Source organism: Brachionichthys hirsutus, chromosome 5 (genome assembly GCF_040956055.1).
Source record: "Brachionichthys hirsutus isolate HB-005 chromosome 5, CSIRO-AGI_Bhir_v1, whole genome shotgun sequence".
Classification (NCBI taxonomy): Eukaryota; Metazoa; Chordata; class Actinopteri; order Lophiiformes; family Brachionichthyidae; genus Brachionichthys; species Brachionichthys hirsutus.
This window is the reverse complement of record NC_090901.1, coordinates 304779-326476: the sequence shown is the minus strand read 5'-3', so window position 1 is coordinate 326476 and position 21698 is coordinate 304779. Positions and strand designations below refer to the sequence as shown.

At 47.6% G+C, this 21698-nt stretch overlaps 1 protein-coding gene across 1 annotated transcript in view; it reads left to right on the top strand.

Annotated features, from left to right (window-relative positions):
- The window catches only part of b4galnt4a (beta-1,4-N-acetyl-galactosaminyl transferase 4a), a 21951-nt gene extending 1806 nt beyond the window's left edge, over positions 1-20145 (top strand). Inside the window, exons 2-19 of the mRNA XM_068739851.1 lie at positions 1094-1189; positions 1536-1626; positions 2348-2448; positions 3989-4056; positions 6242-6320; positions 11469-11535; positions 12309-12455; positions 12654-12763; positions 13010-13110; positions 13307-13380; positions 14008-15424; positions 15630-15796; positions 15908-15988; positions 17871-18024; positions 18132-18204; positions 19054-19207; positions 19276-19402; positions 20031-20145. Of these exons, the coding sequence (XP_068595952.1) occupies positions 1094-1189; positions 1536-1626; positions 2348-2448; positions 3989-4056; positions 6242-6320; positions 11469-11535; positions 12309-12455; positions 12654-12763; positions 13010-13110; positions 13307-13380; positions 14008-15424; positions 15630-15796; positions 15908-15988; positions 17871-18024; positions 18132-18204; positions 19054-19207; positions 19276-19402; positions 20031-20145 (3222 nt within the window). The remainder of the gene's footprint in view (positions 1-1093; positions 1190-1535; positions 1627-2347; positions 2449-3988; positions 4057-6241; positions 6321-11468; positions 11536-12308; positions 12456-12653; positions 12764-13009; positions 13111-13306; positions 13381-14007; positions 15425-15629; positions 15797-15907; positions 15989-17870; positions 18025-18131; positions 18205-19053; positions 19208-19275; positions 19403-20030) is intronic.
- Positions 20146-21698: the final 1553 nt, after the last annotated feature.

Here is a 21698-nt window from a genome sequence, read left to right as displayed (position 1 = left end):
TTGGTAAAGGAAGGCAGCCTCCCCCAAGAGGGGGGGTAAACAGAACATCTGACTTGCACTCTGGCCGGTCCTTTCTGCACCTGTCCAAAGAACCGGTGTAGATCCAGTGAGGAGGGGGACGAGCTGCTTGGCGGAGGTCTGCGCTCTCTGTGCTTTTCTAGTGAAAGTGAAAAGAACCACCAGGTCAGACCATCTGTTAGAAAAAGGCCCCCCCCGTAATGCATGATGCAGAGGGACAGTCAGACAGGCGTGTAGCTTTGCTGTCCCCGATCCCTCCGATGAATCCCGCTGAGCCCTGCGCTCTGCTCTCATTTTCACATCTTTGGTTGGAATCTGAAGTTCCACATATCTGGACGGCATCACAGTAGCTGAGAGTCATGCACAGTGGGGGGGGGGGGTTATGCTTAAATAACTGCGGCTTCGCCCTGCTGAATAGCCCCCCCCCAATAAGGCTTTGCCAACCTTTATTCACTTTGGCTGCAGGTTCTTTTCTTCTTCTCTTCAAGCTTTAAAGTTTACTCGAAGGCGCCATGCCCAAACTCCAGCGCGTGCTACCGCTGCTGACCCCGATGCACCAGGAAGGTCCACTTCATGATCCAAGCCATCCACACAGGAAGCCGCTGTCCCGCCGTGCATCCTGTTTGTAGCAAAGGGGGAGTGATGGAGAACAATTTTGAGACTGCAGTAGTCGGTAAACGTAGTATTTGAGTTCTATTCATGAAAAGCTCTTGGAATATCGTCTTCAATGATCTGCTCAGGCTGCTTTTGTTTGGGTTGGTATTTTGCATACAGACCCATTCAGGAGAGAGGGACGAAGCATTTGGCCTTCATCGGTTCCATGTTCCGATTCTCCATGATATTTACACACGTGGCTCACTTTGTGATGAGCTTCGCCAGACTCCAGACGTCCTGGCTCACACAGACAAGCTTTCCTTTCCTTTCCTTTGCTCATTCAGGACAGCCGAGACATTTGACATTTGACATTTGACAGTGCGTTCACCTGTCCTGCACGGCGAGGTCAGGGTTAGGGTTTAAATATGAATATTGGGTTTCTCCAGAGATGCGCTAGCACGTTTCCTCTCTGTGCCGACAGTATAAAGGCGAAGCCAATCTGCACGTGTTTGAGGACTGGTGTGGATCTTCTGTTGCTCAACTCAGAAAGAACCTGCACTTCCCTCTGTACCCCCATGTGAGTATTACAGGGCAGAAACTGTTATCTAGATTTGTTTAACTCTCCCTTCCGGATTCTATTCTATTCTAGATCTACAATGAAACTCCGTCTGCAGATCTGATCAACTGTTGCATGAAAGCTCTGGCTGACTCATTTATTTATGTGAAAGGTTAAGAGCTTAGGAATACACTTTAATGCATGATAAATGGCTAAAGCTTCTCACCATTTATAGAAAGAACATTTATATTAGGAGTCGATCGGCACAAATTGAGTTCTTCCTCCAGTCCAGGCATCGTTGTCCTTGGAGACACGCTGTCTCCTCTTCTGTTATTTGTTATGATGCATTTCTCCTTTTTTGCTGCAGACCAGAACCACGGTGAAGAAGCTGGCAGTGGCTCCAAAATGGAAGAACTATGGCCTGAGAATATTTGGCTTCCTTCACCCTTACAGAGACGGTAACTATTCCAACAGCCCTCGTAATGGAACCACCCGAGAGCCACTAATATAGATATGAACGTTTTGATCGAGACTGAATACCAACGATCTCACTCCCAAATCTTCATGCAGCTGCTTACCCTCGTGGCCTGTTACTATGGAAACTGGAAAGCCTTGACACCCAGAGCCCTTTACACACGTTGAGGTTATTAATCAGGCGACCATTCACGTGTTGGTCACGCGTCTCTCTCCAGCTGAGGCTACGAGGCGTCCTTCATTGGGATTGGCTCGGTTAAATAACCCGAGGCAACCCGATACCTTTTACTTCTGCTTATTATACTCCGTCAGTGTTTCATTAGAGTTCTTGTACTGTGGGAGAAGTCTAAACTCTGTATCGTAACATTTCCCTGTACTATAAGGTGTTTTTTTATTACATACTGTTTATTATATCAAGCAGTATTTTTTATTTTTTTTACTTTTCGCACCATAATAAATGTATCAATGGCAACAGATCAGAGTATGACTCCGTTAAAGTACAGTAACCGATAACGTCATCACACTGGGTCACGGCTTAATCCTTAAACTGAGAAAGGTTCAGCACAGACCTGGCGCTGTCGGAGCCATTTCAAAGATGCTTGACTGGAGGGGGGGGGACGTAAACCTTACGAGACACAGATATGAATCTGCAGCGGCAGACACTGCTGCTAGTGAAAGGCGCTTTCATCTTGCTTTCCCTTCCAGGTGATTTCCAGTTCTCAGTGTCATCCGATGATAACTCAGAGTTCTGGCTGAGTCCAGATGAGAGCCCCCTCAACGCCAGACTCCTGGTCTATGTCGGGCAGGTAAGCATGGAACCCGAACCTCTCAAATAGCCACTCCAATAACGACTCAGCAAATTCAAAACGCACTCTTACATATCAAACAGTTCCAATACTGCCCCCTACGGGTGGAACGGTTTGACTCCCACCCTCAAAACGCCTCCTTCAGAACCCCTAAAAATACACCTTTCAGGGGGACAGAAACGGAGATAGTCATCACGACTCTCTCCGGATCAACCCCCCCCACCACGCCCTTTTTTGTCCACCTACGTTGCACATATTGAGCGTCTTTGTAATTTATTGTAATTTATGTAATTTATTGTCATTTTGCATCGGTGGTGTAAAATCATTTTTATTTTTCTAATGTTACGTTGCATCAATTGAGTAACTGAATATTTCGTTTTATTTTTATTTGTATCGTGAAAATTGAATTTGTTAAATGTTGATGATTTATGTACGAAGGACTTTCAACGGAAACAAGACCGCAAGGGCTTTTTAGAAATGCTCCTCTGAGACAGGATGTTTGACTGTACTTGTACTGTAATACATGCTACTGTGTGACTGTACTTGTACTGTAATACATGCTACTGTGTGACTGTACTTGTACTGTAATGCATGCTACTGTGTGACCGTACTTGTACTGTAATACATGCTACTGTGTGACTGTACTTGTACCCTAACATTCTATCTAATAAATATATTCATCATCATCATCATCATCCTAATTTAAATTCAGGCAGAAGGAATAGTTGCAGCTTTATTTCCTCTGCTTTTATAGTTCTGCTGAGGAGGATAATCCAATCAGCTGTGATTTGTCAAATCTTTTTCCTGAACATTGGCAGCTTCTCTTAAGAAACCAATAGCACGTTGTAGAGATCTTATCTCCGTGATAATTCACTTGAGGGGAGACGAGCACAAAAGAAATGCTCCTGCACTCGGTCATCATGGTGGAGTTTGGGAGGACGGATGAGGGACATGGCTATGGAGACCCTCTGCACCTGTGGTGTTTGGGAGAAGGACGGATGAACCCTAACCCTAACCCTAACCCTGATCCACGTAACCCTGATCCACCATCGAGATCCTGTCGTGTCTTTTTCGAACAACCAATCGGTTTCTGAATTTAAACTGAACTCATGTTTGTCACTTTTTCCAGTCGTTCTTGCTCGTTGCACAAAACTAAAAATGATAAAGTATTATATATATTTTTTATTTTTTTATTTTATTTTTATAAGTGGTTTATTGCCGTTGTCAGTGAGGGTTCACAGACTAGGAACGTTGCTCGGTGAAGTCGTGCTACATCTAACATTAAGGACAAAATACAAAGACCATACAGGTACAGACATCAACAGCAGCCGGAGTGGATACACAGATGTGTACTAGCAGCAGTAAACTATCGTCATCACGCAGTGCAAATGGAAAAGTGCAAGTTGTATTCAGGAGTCCGGGACAGAATTATTAAGTGTTCATTAGTCTTACGGCTTAGTATTCAAGTATTATTATTATATTGGTATTATTATCATGTGGTTCTTGTCCCTGCCACTGATCTGTGCCTTCTCTTTTGCAGTTGGGAACAGAGTGGACTGCTCCAGGTGAATTCAGCAAGTTCAGGTCCCAGTCCTCCAAGTCCGTGCAGTAAGTACCTTTTATGAGCAGGTGCATCCACAGCACAGGTACTCCCCTGCAAGAAGGCAATGCAGACTAGAAGATGTTCATTCCAAAAAATGTAAATGCATCCGATTATGTATGCAGCAATTATATGATCCGTATCAGACAGATTTTATCGCCTGGTAATTTGTAACATTTATAAATCAGATAAATTAAATGAGTCATTTAACTAAATTAATATGAATAAGGGTTGTTTTATCATTGCACAGCATATCACAAACACCAAATGCCTTTTTGAAAAGTGCTTGTGATGAAGCATTAGACTGCAGTGAGGCTTCAGCAGCGTTATCTTCTTATGTAATAGTTATTAAAGAATAAGTGCAGGGCCATTTCAGCCCATCTGCAGACACACTGGTACCACAAAGCTCCAATTTGAAATGGCTATTACAGTTTACATGCCACTATTTCTGCTTATTATCATGTTGGGTCGACATGACAGCGAGCCGGCCTTTTAGAAACGTAATCGGACGGATGAAACGAAAGACACTCCCACTTTAGCAAGGTTGTTCTCCTTGCACTTTAGCCCGCGGTTATTGATCCGACATGGTTCGTTGGAGCTGTGTGACCAGCTGAAGTCGAGCTGAGTGAACAGCGACTAATGGCTGCTGCAGGGTTCAATCGTACTGTCAGGGAATGAAAGGTGCTGCTGGCGAGGGTGATGTGAAACACACCGCCACCTGCTGGAGGTCTCCAATGCAATCAGACTACTGGAGCCAGCTAGCGCTACACACACAGGTCAATCAGACTACTGGAGCCAGCTAGCGCTACACACACAGGTCAATCAGACTACTGGAGCCAGCTAGCGCTACACACACAGGTCAATCAGACTACTGGAGCCAGCTAGCGCTACACACACAGGTCAATCAGACTACTGGAGCCAGCTAGCGCTACACACACAGGTCAATCAGACTACTGGAGCCAGCTAGCGCTACACACACAGTTCAATCAGACTACTGGAGCCAGCTAGCGCTACACACACAGGTCAATCAGACTACTGGAGCCAGCTAGCGCTACACACACAGTTCAATCAGACTACTGGAGCCAGCTAGCGCTACACACACAGGTCAATCAGACTACTGGAGCCAGCTAGCGCTACACACACAGGTCAATCAGACTACTGGAGCCAGCTAGCGCTACACACACAGGTCAATCAGACTACTGGAGCCAGCTAGCGCTACACACACAGGTCAATCAGACTACTGGAGCCAGCTAGCGCTGCACACACAGGTCAATCAGACTACTGGAGCCAGCTAGCGCTACACACACAGGTCAATCAGACTACTGGAGCCAGCTAGCGCTACACACACAGGTCAATCAGACTACTGGAGCCAGCTAGCGCTACACACACAGGTCAATCAGACTACTGGAGCCAGCTAGCGCTACACACACAGTTCAATCAGACCACTGGAGCCAGCTAGCGCTACACACACAGGTCAATCAGACTACTGGAGCCAGCTAGCGCTACACACACAGGTCAATCAGACTACTGGAGCCAGCTAGCGCTACACACACAGGTCAATCAGACTACTGGAGCCAGCTAGCGCTACACACACAGTTCAATCAGACTACTGGAGCCAGCTAGCGCTACACACACAGGTCAATCAGACTACTGGAGCCAGCTAGCGCTACACACACAGTTCAATCAGACTACTGGAGCCAGCTAGCGCTACACACACAGTTCAATCAGACTACTGGAGCCAGCTAGCGCTACACACACAGTTCAATCAGACTACTGGAGCCAGCTAGCGCTACACACACAGGTCAATCAGACTACTGGAGCCAGCTAGCGCTACACACACAGGTCAATCAGACTACTGGAGCCAGTAGTCTGATTGAGTAGTCTGTCCCCAGTCTGTCCCCAGTCTGACCCCAGTCTGTCCCCAGTCTGTCCCCAGTCTGTCCCCAGTCTGTCCCCAGTCTGTCTCCATCCTGTCCCCAGTCTATCCCCAATCTGTCCCCAGCCTGTCCCCAGTCTGTCTCCATCCTGTCCCCAGTCTGTCTCCATCCTGTCCCCAGCCTGTCCCCAGTCTAACCCAGTCTGTCTCCATCCTGTCCCCAGCCTGTCCCCAGTCTAACCCAGTCTGTCTGTTGCATAGAGACCGTTTCTACCATCCATCAAATATCTCACAGAGTTCTCTCTCTTTCCCCTCAGCCTAATCTCATCGAGACAATACTACTTTGAGATCCTCCACAAGCAGGACGACAAGGGCTCGGATCACGTGGAGGTTGGGGTAAGTTGGGGCAACTTGCACTGTTCCCCCCTCGAGGTCGTCGTATTTATCTTTACCTCACTGGCTCTGAATAATAAATGCCTCCCAAGCACTTTAAAGTGTCAGACTTTTCCCTCGAGCCTTTTTCCATTCCTGTTTGGCTCCCTCCATCTTGCTCTCCTCCCAGCACCTCCTTTCGGTGATTCCTCCACCTCTATCTTTGTTCTGCACGTCTTCTGTAGCTCTTGATTTCTCCTCGCTGTGACTCCCCTCTGCACAGCTTCTTCCTCTGTAGCGGCGTTCTGCTCCGCAGGCGAAGCTCAGCGACGAGTGGCGCCTAAATTCAAGAAGGTTTCAAACGAGCCACGCCTTGCGTGAGTCTGCACTTTGAGTGGGAGGGCCGATGATACAAGAGCCCACTGGTGTGTGTATGGAATATCTTAACAAGCCCTAGTTATCGCCATCATGATGCCCATCATCATCATCATCATCATCATCATCATCCAAGCAATGGCGGTTCTGCTGGATTTGCTCAAGAAGCGTTTGTTATTTTAACACCCTCCAGGTTAATTCTGTTCCCCTTCGCCTCCGGCTTCTTTCCTCTGAGTTAGATTCGCTCCGTTTCTTCGTGACTACTGCATTTCTGTCTGATGTCCTGCCCTCTATTTTCCGCTCATTTCCTCCAGCCATCCGTAACTTTCGGCCACAGTTTCCAGTCTGCTCTCGTGCTGTTTGGTGTTGTCCTCTTCACGCGGTCCGCCTCTGGACGCCGAGTCAAACGGACGACACGGTGAGGTGGAGGTGGAGGCAGAGCAGTGTGCGTGAGACAGAATAGTCATTTTAAATCACGTTTGACACGGCAAAGAGCCTTCTTTACGCCTCCTTTCTTTATTTACGGTTAATATAACGCTGCAACCTCGACTTCTACGGTCGCGGTTTGAGATAAACAATGAGGTAACGTGGCAACACCAGCTTGGACTCCCCTGTTACCGTACTTAGAAGATGATCGCCGATACGTCGTCTCCGTGACTCCGTACGTCCCACACTGTCCTGCCCTGCTTCATCCCAAACAGCATGGGCTGCTCTTTTCACCAAGGCTGGGTGAAATGTCCCGTTAGTGACCGATCGGCCAGATGCCGTGTCGTTGCTATGGAGCTGTTGTGTGTGATGAGTAATCTGCCAGCGACATGTGAGTCAGATTCAATTACAGCCTGAGCTGGCCGCGTCCCCGTGGAGGAGGAACGCCATGCCCTAAAGCGGGCAGAAAGACTGCGATCCAAATGGTGTGATGAAGGCAGAGCGGTGGCGCCTGTCCAGGTGTTAGACTGTTCCCTCCACATTCATTTTAGGAGGCTCTGAAGAAGGTCACTATATAACACGTGATTCTGTTTATCTCTGTCATTAGGAGAAAATATATCATTCTGAACTTAAAGGACCGATCAGAAACGCACGATTCGTTTCTTCGCTTTGCTTCTGGCGGTCATAATGAATGCCGGTCCAATATCCGCTGGCCGTTCAGCTCTGTCTTCATTCCAGCGTCTCCGAGGGGACATTTGTCTAGCTGCTAAACGATCTGCCGTATCGTTAATTGTCGGCGTACTATTTGTTGCTGAATAGTTATTGTACTCTAAGTTTGTAAAATTTCTAAAAACAAAATGTGCTGCAAACTATGGCATATCGTAAGAATGATGCGAATGGAGGAAGTCAGTAAGAACATCAAAATAACAATGAGCTGAAGGGTGAATACTAAATACTATTGATTTTATTGATTTGTCCCTCGGAGGGCAATTTGGTTTACAGCAGTTACAGTCTAACTGCGGCGTGCGCACGCGCCCAGGCAATGTGGGTGAAGTGTCTTGCCCAAGGACACAACGACAGTGTACACATGTGCCTGAGCCGGGAATCGAACCGCCAACCTCTCGATCATAGGACTACTATCATTACTTCCTCACCAGCAGTTGTGGGTTACAGCCTTTAAACTGTTGGTCAGACCAAAGGTCAAAGACCAAATGGACTTGTCATTCAGAGGAATCTGCTTCCCAGCAGGTGTTCCAGGTCATCCAGAGAAAACTGGCTCATAATTACATCCCAGCGAATCAATGTCTTCCTCGATTCCCCGGCTATTCCTCTGTACCCACTCAGGAGGGCATCGAAGTGGGCTCGCAGTGAGCCATGCAGCGAGTCAGGAGTGCACGTACGTGTGCACATTACGCTGTCTTATTAAGGCTCTGTGTGTGATTTCACAGCAGGTACTGTGGCTGGCCCACAACAGCATGAATCTGCAGAACGCCGGCACTGATTGGCTAAAGAGCGGACAGCCATGGATTCTGTGCCGAGCTGTGATTGCATGGCTAAAGGTGGGCTGTCCCAAGAAACAAGAGGAAGTAAATATCAGATGATATCTGAAGCAATAGAGAAGGGAACGGAGCCCTTCCTGGATAGCTGCAGGAAGGCGGAACGTTACAACACGATAAACAGGAACAGGCAGGCTGGGATTGAACGGCTGCATCCCGAGAAGATGGACGCAACCGCAGGCCAGTGAGACTGACCCGTTCCCTTCTGGGACGCTTTAGAGGGACTGCGTTTAAATATCCTGAGGTGAGTTCCTAAACACACGGGGCCTTTCCACTGGCCGAATGGAAAACACCTCGCCCTCGCCACGTGGCACGGAGAAGGAAAGCGTTGGCCGTGAAACGGCGTGATCGAGAGGAACCGGCAGAGAAAGAGGAGAAGTCACGCCTCGATTTGTAATGGCAAGTTGATGGCGAGCCAAGGGCGCGGGGTTTAATGGCTCCGGCAGGGCCACGCCCCAAACAGACGTATGGAGGCGCACACTCACACGGTCATTTACATCACAGGCCTTTCAACATCTGCCTCCGTGTGACCCGCATCCAGATGTTCAGCCGTTTGGAATAATCAGCTTTCTCTAAGTTGTTGTTGTTTTGTTTTGTTTTGCACCTTTTTAATGTTGGCTATATTTTTAGTTGTGGGGGGGGGCAGGGTTAATTTACGTTTCAGACTTTTTCAGTTTCTCGTTTTTACCTGTTCAGTTTTGCTCCTTGTAACACCAGTAATGACAGCTGGGCCACGCCCTCACCTGGGTAGGCAGGATGCTGCACCTTTTGATCCGCAGCCGCCTCATTGCCTTCTCAGCAGCTTTGATGAGGTTCTGGGTGACACGCCCTCCAGTGCCCCGGAGAGTGGCCTATTTAAAGAGCGCCTTGTCCCCTCAGCAGTCCCTCCTCCCTCTCCTTCTGCATTCCTCAGACATTGAGCCTTCTTAGCGGGTTCCATCCTCCCAGTTATGTTCTGGGACCTTCCCCTGTCTCATTTATCCCTCTTTTAAGTTATTCTCACGCTACTTTTTGTCTCCGTTTGCCATGCACACCTTTGCTTCCGGTATTGCTCGGGTCGTGCGATACGCTGTTTGAAGATGATGAAGAGTGCAAGACGCGGACATAAATGCTCAGCCTGACTCGCCTCTCCTGGGAGACTTCATCGCCTAACTAACTAGAAAGACAATCAGAGACTGCAGACCCCGCCTCCAATAGACTATTGGATCTGGTGAGACAGTAAACAGGGCTTCCGGATCAGAGGGGCCAAACCTGCTCTAGCTTGCTGCTCCGGAACGTACTACAAGACTCCTTCTGGACTCTTTTTCCCATCATGCCATTCGTGTCCCTCCCTCTTAAAGTGACAGTTTTCAGCACAGGCACAATTCCAGATGCAAAAAAATAATTCTAGAATCTGGATCCAGATCCGGATCAACGCCATTCTCGGGGAGGACCGAGCCACGGACAGAACCTTGCTTGTGTAAAAATTTCAAGTCAATTGGGTTACTAGTTTTTGAGTTATGCGCTCGGACAGACAAACAAACGGACCCAATTGCAATACCCTCGCCTCCCCTTCGGCGAGGGTAAATATTATTCTTGTAGCTGCTAGTCTCATCCATAAAGGTAGCGGGGGAGCGCGTCTCCAGCCTGCGGGGATTTAAGGTCATGAGCAGAACTGACGTTCCCAACGCTCCCTCTGCCTTTCGTGCCGGAGCGTTCTCTTGTCATCATGCAGATTTGATCAGACGCTTCCCGAAGAGCACCGTCCCACTTATCACATTACTCGATCTTTTATCCTCTCTTACCACTGCTTGCTTTGAGGATAAAGTGCAATATGTTGAAACGGGGGCGGGGCTAGGAGTCTGTTCAGCCTTGATAGCCTTGAGCTTGTAGCTGTGCTGCTGCTTTTCAGCGCACTGGTGTATTTAGGTCAGGTTGGATGTGTCGGCTTGCAGTTCACTCATTCACTCATTCATTCTATCACTGCTTGTTGGCTTTCTTACACATGGCCTCATATATCAATCAATATTCACTTGTTCGCTCGGTTCTTTCTGTCACACTGATCAATCCCAAAAGCATCAGTTCTGTTTTCAGCTGATGCTTCATCGTAATAACCATCCTGCACCAGAAGCCGAGCTAAAGAATATATTTATTATTAGGATGCTAGGACATTTAGCCAGGTGTGAGCCGCGCCTCAGAGCACACAGGGCATTGCTGCAGATGCACTGACCACGACGTCTCCGTAATGGAGCTCATCTGCCTTTTGGAAACATCTGGTCTGAGAGACGTTTAATAATTCAGCAGAGAAAATGAAACGGCCCGTCTCTGTATCCACCTCCTCGCCGCTTTCTGAGGCATGATTCCATGTGAGAAGCAAGTCGCTGTTTTCATCGTGCCTGGCAGCTAGCCTCTAGCCTGCAGCTTAGCTCCATTGAGTTTAGGTCCTCGAATAAGAGCTCAATCAGCCGTCCTTCCTGACTGCGTGTCCTTGTTTCCGTGCTGTACCTTTTGGTTAGCTTCTTCCGTTTTGCTCCGTGTCGAGCCTCAGTTCCGACCTTTAAACCATAATGTCTGGGGTCATTTAAAGGCCACGTATCGTACCCTTTGAACCTTTTAGTTAACACAGTTCTCAAACACTTTGGTCCAAACAGGTCTTTCCTGTTTGGCCTGTGACTTCTTCTTTCTACTTAACTGTGTTTAAACAACAAACCCCAGATTATTATCGATCAGATTGATCAATAATAATCACGGTTTGGCCTGCGAGCAGTGATGGATGATGCTCACTCTCCTCTTACTTTCCTCACGAAGGTGTTGGTGCTTCTGCTTTCATTCACAGTGGCGTCCATTCCTCCCTGGTCTGAAATATGAGGTCATCGACTCCGCCTACATCTCGCTGTACACAGGTAAGGGCAGTGTTACGTTCTGTGTCCCTGAGCAGCTGAGACTACCTGCTCAGATGCTCCTCTCCTCTCCATCCAGCTGTCCTAACTGTCGTCCGCTCACCACATATATTCAGGTTCTGAAAAGAACGAAGACTTTTTACCAATTACCAACATCAAAGGGTTTTCTTATTTCATTGCTTTGTGATCGAAAACTTTACTTTGTAATATTACATTATTATGAGAAGATCATCCATGGTGCATTATGCAACATTTTAATTAGCAGGACACTTCACTGCGGTTCCAGCCAATCAGGATCAATGAGAATCCACAGGAAACCGCTCAGCCCAGATCTGTTAGAATATTACAGCTTGATCACACTGACATTTACTGCTTCTGATAACCACCGGGGGGTGCTAACACATGTTATGCTGCTGTAAATGGCTCAATGGTACCCTGAGTCCTTTGGGTTCTTTCTGAGGATTTCAGGTCGTCCGTGTTCTGATCAACTCAACGTGCCAACCACCCTCTTGAGGATAGAACTGACCACCCTGTTCATTATAAAGCATTTCTCCCCCGGGCCTGCCCCCCCCGACATGCCATTAATCACACATCCTCGTTCCTCCTTCCCTGCTATTGATTGGTAAATGATGAAATCACTCTCCTCTCCTCTTTTGTGCTCTTCCAACTTTCTTCTGATCCTCTTACTTCAGCTTTGTGTCCACTCAAAGGTGATGAATGAAATTGAAAGTGGGTTGTCGTCTCGTCTCCACTCTACTGTCTCTGTGTCATTCCAGACGAGTCCAGTCTGAAGATGAACAGTGTGGATCACATCCCCCAGACCTGGGCTAGTCACATTCACCTCCCGGAGGCGTCTGGAGACGGCGTCCTGCAGCACGGCGCCGACATGTTGAAGCCGGACGCCAGGGACACCTTCTACAGCAGTAAATATGTCATTGATCACCCAGACGGGCTTCCTTTCCGTTCAGAACCCTGCCCTGTCTTTTGCTCCAGTCTGGATCGTTGATCCATTTGCTGATCATCTTGCTGCTTTCTTTGTTTGCGCCTACCAGAAAGAAACATTTTCATATTTGTTTGTGCCAAATATTGACTCCCCTTTTTTGTTTCTACCTTCTCCTCAGCTCCTTTGATCGACCCATCCAGACTAGAAAATGTTCTTCCTGCCTGCCTCTACTCTCCAACATATGTCGTCAAAGATTTTCCCATCGCCAGATACCAGGGCCTGCAGTTTGTAAGTCCCCTGCTCGCCACTCACCTGGTCAGATCACACAAGTGAAGCTGCTAGTAGCATTGAGCACTGCTGCCCTCTTCAGGACAAAGCAGGTTACTGCAGCAGATGGGCTGGGACACTATGTGTTTAACCATCATAGAATGTTCCTAAATAAAAACACTGTTTGTGTTTATTCATCATAGAATGTTCCGAAATGCGTTTATTTTGGGTCGCTGCATTCCTCATAGGTCTTCACCCTCTCTTTAGGTCTACCTTTCCTTTGTTTACCCCAATGACTTCACGCGTCTCACTCACATGGAGCGAGAGAACAAATGTTTCTACAGAGAGTCTCCTATTTACCTGGAAAAGTAAGACCACTCCCACTTCAATGTATTTGATGACCTCGTCTGTTGATCATGGTCAATAACAATAACTGTGATTGATGTTAACGCTCACCAAGAAATTACGTTTATTATCCTGTAAAGCAGATTGACATTCCAGCCTGCTCTAGTGTGTGTGCGTGTGTGCGTGTGTGTGTATCCATTTTCGTTTTGCTTCTGAAAGGTTTGGTTTCTACAAATACATGAAGATGGATGAGGAAGAAGAGGACGGGCCATTCTTCTTCCCCAACGCTGATGGTATCTATTGATCATCACACATAAAAACAAATGGATTACATTTATGTGCTTTCCCCTCTATCAGATTACATTCCAGGCCTCAGCTGAAGTTCCCCTTTGAAAGTCGATCCTAAAATGCATTACCAAAATAGTTTCCTAAAATGCTAACATGCTTAAGTTATGTAGCATGTTATAGTTGCATTAAACCTTTACCATGATTATCATTCTCTTAAATATTGACCAAAATAATGCAGGCTACTATTAGAATCTGAATGATTTCACCACTTGTTTCTTTTCCTTCATTCTATTTTGTTTATTAAAGGAAACGATTTATTTGATTTATTTATTTATTTATTCTAAACAGAGACAGATTTTCCTATGATAATTTATTTTTAAATATATATAACTTTCTTATTTAATTCATTTATTTTCAAAAGGGAGACTTTTAACTTAAACTTCCAATATGAGTACTTAAATAATTTCCCAATAATAAATATATATTTTTCCAAACCGATAAAAGCCGTTTAGTAGCAGTAATGATGATAATCCTAAAGGTTATAATCACAGTAAAGACGTATACCTCGTTTACTCACGTATGCACATAATCTCACACACTATTTCAACTTTGTGTTTCCTTCACGGGTTCAGATTTCCTTGAGGAGGAGGAGCTGGTTGATACAGAAGATGAGGCTGAGATTGTCGGCACCCCCCCACCCAAGAAGCCTTCCTATCCCAGCCACACCTCCAAGCCCTCCCGCCAGCCCTCGAACCCGAGGCCTACACGAGCTGGCAGAGAAGGTGAGGAGGAGGAGGAGGAAGAGGAGGAGGACCCTGATCAGGCAGAGGACGTAGCAGTCAACAAGATCATACATCGCAGAGAAAGAAGACACTTTCCTCATAGAGACAGACAAAATGGAAGAGACTGGGGAAGAGATCAGACGGGAGGAAACCCGAAACAGGACATCAGGAAGGTACTCGAAGAGCCCCAAGCCAGGGTTCTTCATCCTGACATGGAAAGTGTCATCCAGGGCCGTTCCCTGACTTGGGGCCACACTGGTCCTGCAGAGTTAAGTCCTGGCAGGAAAGGAGGGGGGGCAGGTGGTGGGGATGGGGGAGGAGAAGCAGAAAAGGGAGCTGCGACTGCAGCTAAACTGAGCAAATCCTCTCTGCTTTTCCCTCAAAAGGCCTCCATCTCTGCCCTCAAGCAGATCCTCGGCAACTCTGCCCATAGCAACAATATCCAGCTAGCTGGAGACAAGAAGGAGGAGAACAAGATCTACATCACCAGGCCTCGACCTGCCAAGGAGAGGCAAAGGGACAGGGAGAGGAGGGCGGAGAGGGCCTCTCGCCACCCGAGGGAGGTGTTCCCAGGAGTCTTTCTGTACCACACTGGCAAGACCACAAGGCTAGTCAACCTCGGCCTCAAAGCGCACGCAGGGGGTAAAAGTCTCGTTGGTGTACCCCAGCTCTGGCCCAACCCGCCCACAAAGGAACTTAAGACTCCCCGCAATGCAAACACGCAAAAGGAAAGTGTGCAGAAGTCTGGCAGCAGAGCGGCAGGGTCAAAAGAGCCAGAGAAAAGAAAGCGGAAAGGGGGGCATGGAAAACTAAACGTCAAAGGGGACCTGACAATTCCACTGTCCCGTCAGCCAAGGTCCAACGCCACCGAGAACACTCTCCAAGGTCAAATACGGGTCACTTCTTACCTCAGAACCTCCGAGATCACAGAGTCCCAGGCGCAGCCAGCTGTAGAGCCCAACCCGGCAGACCCCGATCAGGAATCAAACCGTTCTGACCCTGACCCTGACCCTGAGCCAGAACCAGAACCAGAGGAGGGTGAGATGTCGGACTACAGCTACGAGGAGGTTGAGGCTCGGCCAGGCTGGGCAGAGGAGAGCATCAACTGGCAACGGACCTTCTCAGTCAACCCAATGGACTTTGAGCTGCTGCGCTCCGACTGGAACGACCTTCGCTGCAACGTGTCGGGCAACCTGCAGCTCGCAGAGAGCGAGGTGGTGGACATCCTGGCGCAGTACATGGAGAAGCTCAACCAACGCAATGGCGGGTGAGGAGGAAGGGGAGGGAGGGGGGGGGGGGGGGGGATTAAAGCGACATAACGTTTTAAACAGAAAACCACGATCTAATACGAGAAGCGGTGGGTCCATACCGATGATCGGATCATGTTCTTCTGTTGGATGCTCTGCTTACAGAGTTGTATGTTATATTTCCATCCATGTACGTTCTAATGCTGCCTCTGCATTCCTGCTCAGGATCTATACCCTGCTGAGAATCGTCAATGTGGAGAAAAGGCGGGACTCGGCCCGAGGGAACCGCTACCTGGTGGAGCTGGAGCTGATGGAGCGAGGACGCAGCGTGGTGCGTCTGTCTGAATACGTCTACCTGCTGCTTCACCGCAGCAGGCAAGGAGGAGAAAGTCAGGAGAACGGTGACTCCGCCCTCGCCTCGGCACCGGCTCCAGCGCCATCCGCTGCTGCATCGAGCAGTGCAGCCCCACCCCCCCGGCCCTCCGCCGCGGCGCCCTGGAGCACGGCCTATGCTAAGCCTTTGCTTTGCCAGCCAGTCATGCTACAGTGGAGGAAAGATGTCACGGTGCACTTTGTGGTGCCAGGTCAGTCGGAGAGGGGTTCAAAGTTCCACCCTGAACACGCCGTTTAGAACCGATAATCGTACTCAAAGTAACGTTCCGACCTGAACACGCCGTTTAGAACCGATAATCGTACTCAAAGTAACGTTCCAACCTGAACACGCCGTTTAGAACCGATAATCGTACTCAAAGTAACGTTCCAACCTGAACACGCCGTTTAGAACCGATAATCGTACTCAAAGTAACGTTCCACCCTGAACACGCCGTTTAGAACCGATAATCGTACTCAAAGTAACGTTCCAACCTGAACACGCCGTTTAGAACCGATAATCGTACTCAAAGTAACGTTCCACCCTGAACACGCCGTTTAGAACCGATAATCGTACTCAAAGTAACGTTCCAACCTGAACATGCCGTTTAGAACCGATAATCGTACTCAAAGTAACGTTCCACCCTGAACACGCCGTTTAGAACCGATAATCGTACTCAAAGTAACGTTCCAACCTGAACACGCCGTTTAGAACCGATAATCGTACTCAAAGTAACGTTCCACCCTGAACACGCCGTTTAGAACCGATAATCGTACTCAAAGTAACGTTCCAACCTGAACACGCCGTTTAGAACCGATAATCGTACTCAAAGTAACGTTCCACCCTGAACACGCCGTTTAGAACCGATAATCGTACTCAAAGTAACGTTCCAACCTGAACACGCCGTTTAGAACCGATAATCGTACTCAAAGTAACGTTCCAACCTGAACACGCCGTTTAGAACCGATAATCGTACTCAAAGTAACGTTCCAACCTGAACACGCCGTTTAGAACCGATAATCGTACTCAAAGTAACGTTCCACCCTGAACACGCCGTTTAGAACCGATAATCGTACTCAAAGTAACGTTCCAACCTGAACACGCCGTTTAGAACCGATAATCGTACTCAAAGTAACGTTCCAACCTGAACACGCCGTTTAGAACCGATAATCGTACTCAAAGTAACGTTCCACCCTGAACACGCCGTTTAGAACCGATAATCGTACTCAAAGTAACGTTCCAACCTGAACACGCCGTTTAGAACCGATAATCGTACTCAAAGTAACGTTCCACCCTGAACACGCCGTTTAGAACCGATAATCGTACTCAAAGTAACGTTCCACCCTGAACACGCCGTTTAGAACCGATAATCGTACTCAAAGTAACGTTCCACCCTGAACACGCCGTTTAGAACCGATAATCGTACTCAAAGTAACGTTCCGACCTGAACACGCCGCTTAGAACCGATAATCGTACTCAAAGTAACGTTCCACCCTGAACACGCCGTTTAGAACCGATAATCGTACTCAAAGTAACGTTCCACCCTGAACACGCCGTTTAGAACCGATAATCGTACTCAAAGTAACGTTCCGACCTGAACACGCCGCTTAGAACCGATAATCGTACTCAAAGTAACGTTCCACCCTGAACACGCCGTTTAGAACCGATAATCGTACTCAAAGTAACGTTCCAACCTGAACACGCCGTTTAGAACCGATAATCGTACTCAAAGTAACGTTCCACCCTGAACACGCCGTTTAGAACCGATAATCGTACTCAAAGTAACGTTCCAACCTGAACACGCCGTTTAGAACCGATAATCGTACTCAAAGTAACGTTCCAACCTGAACACGCCGTTTAGAACCGATAATCGTACTCAAAGTAACGTTCCAACCTGAACACGCCGTTTAGAACCGATAATCGTACTTTGAGTCGGTGAGACGGACCCTGGGACGGACCCTGGGACGGACCCTGGGACGGACCCTGGGACGGACCCTGAGACGGACCCTGGGACGGACCCTGACACGGACCCTGGGACGGACCCTGCTCTGGTCCACACATGGAGGATGTTCTAACCTAACGTTCTCCCTTCTCAGTGAAGAACCAGGCTCGCTGGGTGCAGCAGTTTATCTCCGACATGGAGAATCTTCACTTGCAGACAAAGGATGACAATTTCAGCATCATCATTGTTGACTTTGAGAGTGAAGACATGGACGTGGAGCAGGCCCTAAGGGACAGCAGCGTGCCCAGGTGTGTGTGTGTGCGTGTGTGTGTGTGTGTGTGTGTGTGTGTGTGCGTGCACCATGACTGGCCTTAAAGGTGTCTGAAAGTGTCTTCACCTGTTTTTTGTTTGGCAGATATGAATATCTAAGGAGAGAAGGGAACTTTGAGCGCTCAGCGGGACTCCAGATCGGAGTGGACACTATTGAGGTCAGAAGAACAAACAAACACACGGAGAAAAGACGGGGGGGGGGGGGGGGGGGGCAGCCATTCAGTGACCACCTGACCTCGACTGGCAGAAAGAGAACATCACTGCTCTGCTGGTCTGTCATGAGCTGCTGCTCTTACCCTCATCTCCGAGACCCCCCCGGGAGCCCAGCTGTTGCTTAGACAGCGAGCTGCACATCATACGCATACGCATACCCATACGCATACGCATACCCATACGCATACGCATACGCATACGCATACCCATACGCATACGCATACCCATACCCATACGCATACCCATACGCATACGCATACCGATACCCATACGCATACGCATACCCATACCCATACCCATACCCATACGCATACGCATACCCATACCCATACGCATACCCATACGCATACGCATACCGATACCCATACGCATACGCATACCCATACGCATACGCATACGCATACCCATACGCATACCCATACGCATACTCATACGCATACGCATACCCATACCCATACGCATACGCATATGCATACGCATACCCATACGCATACCCATACCCATACGCATACGCATACCCATACGCATACCCATACGCATGGGGGGGCCGTCCCTCGTGTGTGGGCCGTCCCTCGTGTGAGGGCCGTCCCCCGTGGGCGCTGGAAGGCGAGACGAGAACAGCATTCTCAACTTTTAGTTAAGCCTAATATTTGTAATATTTGATGACTGCGATGCTCCACAAACACACACTTGAACCAATCATCAATTCACACACTCCTTGTTTTAGACCAATAAATAAATACGATCGTATTGTAAAAGAAGAAATGAGATTATTTCCCCGTTTCCTCCCCCAGGATGGTCACAGCATCGTGTTCCTCTGCGATCTGCACATCCACTTCCCCCCGAGCATCCTGGAGAGCGTCAGGAAGCACTGCGTGGAGGGGCGCCTCGCTTTCGCCCCCATCGTCATGAGGCTCGGCTGTGGAAGTTCGCCAAACGAGCCCAACGGTAACACGCGCACGTTCCTGCTCTCACGCAGTCGCTGCTCTTAACGTTCCCTTCTGCTCTTACCGTAGGCTACTGGGAGGTGAATGGCTTCGGCCTCTTTGGGATCTATAAGTCTGACTTTGATAAGGTTGGGGGCATGAACACAGAGGAATTCAAGGACCGCTGGGGTGGAGAGGACTGGGAGCTGCTGGACAGGTAACCCAGGCGTGGCTCTTTCCTCAGCTCACGGCGGTGCTTTATGTAGTACGTGTGTTGAAAGACGAAGTATCCAGTATGCCATTACTGTCGCAATATAATATTTGTATGTAGACGATAAACGCCGGCCCTGCGATGCTCTGGCGACGCGTCCGGGATGTACCCTGCTCAGCAGACTCAAAGAGGGCCACATTGTAAACCCTGAACATGAATAGTGTTCCGTGTGGAGTTATCAAAGCTGCTGCTTAACGTTTCGTTACGTTTCGGTCCTTTCGCAGCTTGCTCTACAGACTGATGCGTTCAGTTTACCGCTAACATTTCGCACTTTATAATGGCTAAGGGCGTCATCTTATTCTCATTGCTTTGAAAACGACTTAAACATGTTTTCATTGTTCTCAGTTGTATTTTAATGGAGGCAGAATTCTGAGGGATTCAGAACCTGAAGAAGAAGATGGAACCCACCTGGGTTTCCAGATAACATGCAGATTTACGCTGGTTACACGAAGACAGTTAACGCTGTATGTCCTCTTGGATGGATGGACAGACAGACTGACAGATGTGTTGCTTTGTGCTCAGCCAAACGATCAAAGCTGCACTTCAACCTGTTTGTCCTTCCTTCCCAACCTAGGGTACTGCAAAACGGTTTGGAGGTAGAGAGACTACGTCTGAGGAACTTCTTTCACTACTATCACTCCAAACGAGGCATGTGGAACGTGCAGAATAAGAAAACTGCTCAGGGATAGCTCGCCCTGGACTGAGCCGTCAGCAGCTCCTCTGTGGACCCGCCTCCTGCCTGAACGCCGCGCTCCATTCTGTTTTCCACAGGCCCCTTTTGTATACTTGTGTGTACAAGGAAACGGAATGTGAAAGGGAGTTATTCTTGTTCTCTTCTCAGTCCTGATTTTGGTGCGGAAAGACTGGAAACACACAGCTTTGTGTGCGTGTGTTTAACCTGCATGTATGCGTGAGTGTACATGTACATGCGTGCTCCAGTACTTGAGTGTGTTGCAGCTTTTGTGCGCTTCTGATGACAGGAAGCACATTTTTTCTAACAGACAGGTGAAGACAACCTCAGATCTTTTTTCTAACGCGCTCCCACATGGAAGCCCAATAGAATGTGTGTCTGCGTTCAGACGTGAAGAATATATAAGTACTACTACCTGTTGGATATCGTTGAGCAGTATCACAGAGCTTCTCCTAATATCTGATATCATGAAACAAAGACCCAGTTTGACTCAGTAATCAAACATTTTCCAAAGAGATTTGTCATCTTTCCCCCCCCCCCACACACACACACACACACACGACTGCTATTTCAAAGTCACACACATTTCTGTTGATTTGTCTGTTTTAATTGATGCTACCTTTTGTTTATAACGTGGTTAATTAGACGTTAATTACAGACGTTTCAACTCAAGCAGTCGTGATTTTAAAGTTGATTTTCTGACTGACGGACTCAGCAAGAGAAAATCAAGTAATTTAAAACTATCATGCAAACATTCTTCTGAACTACATTACAAATATTGAATTCTGGGGACTCAGATATGTCTCCTGTTGAAATTGCACAGAGGCATGAAAGGGTTAGCCTTCTTACACTTACAGCGTGTAAAGCTAGGATCGAAGGACTAGCGCTAAGCGCTAACGCGTGCCTTTACCAGGAGGTTTTTATACTAGAGGCTGGGCCAGACAGGTAAACTGGTATTGATCAGAAGGCTGTGATGTCATTCAGATACAAGAAGGAAACGTGTTTGTGTTTATCACATTACCATGGAAACAGGAAGGACTGGTTGAGATGGTTCTAGCCCCCCCCCTCTCTAAGCTTGGCTGGAGGCCGGGCTCTAATGTCTCTGTTTATGCAACACAGTACTTGTATTGATGGGACGTGGCTGGAAGACTCGAGGACAGACTCACTTTAGCTGAGAGATAATGATCCGTTATTGACGACATGATTGTCAAAATGTCCTCGAGAACATTTGTTAGTCTCTATAGGAAAAAGGTCTGTACTGTCCATCTTTTAACGAATAAAAGATATATACATACATATGTATGTATATATGTGTGTATATATATATATATATGTATGTATACAGTATATAATGTATATATATATGTGTATATACTATATTGTTAAGAATATAGATACAGAGGAGCATACATTCCAAGGTAATTTCTGTGAAATTGTTTTGTAGAGAAAAGGTTTTAAGAATGTATTGTACTTTTATTTTTGTTTTGTTTTGTTTTGCAAATAAAATTTTATGCTTACATCCATATTATCCACATCCATTCCCCCTGTTCT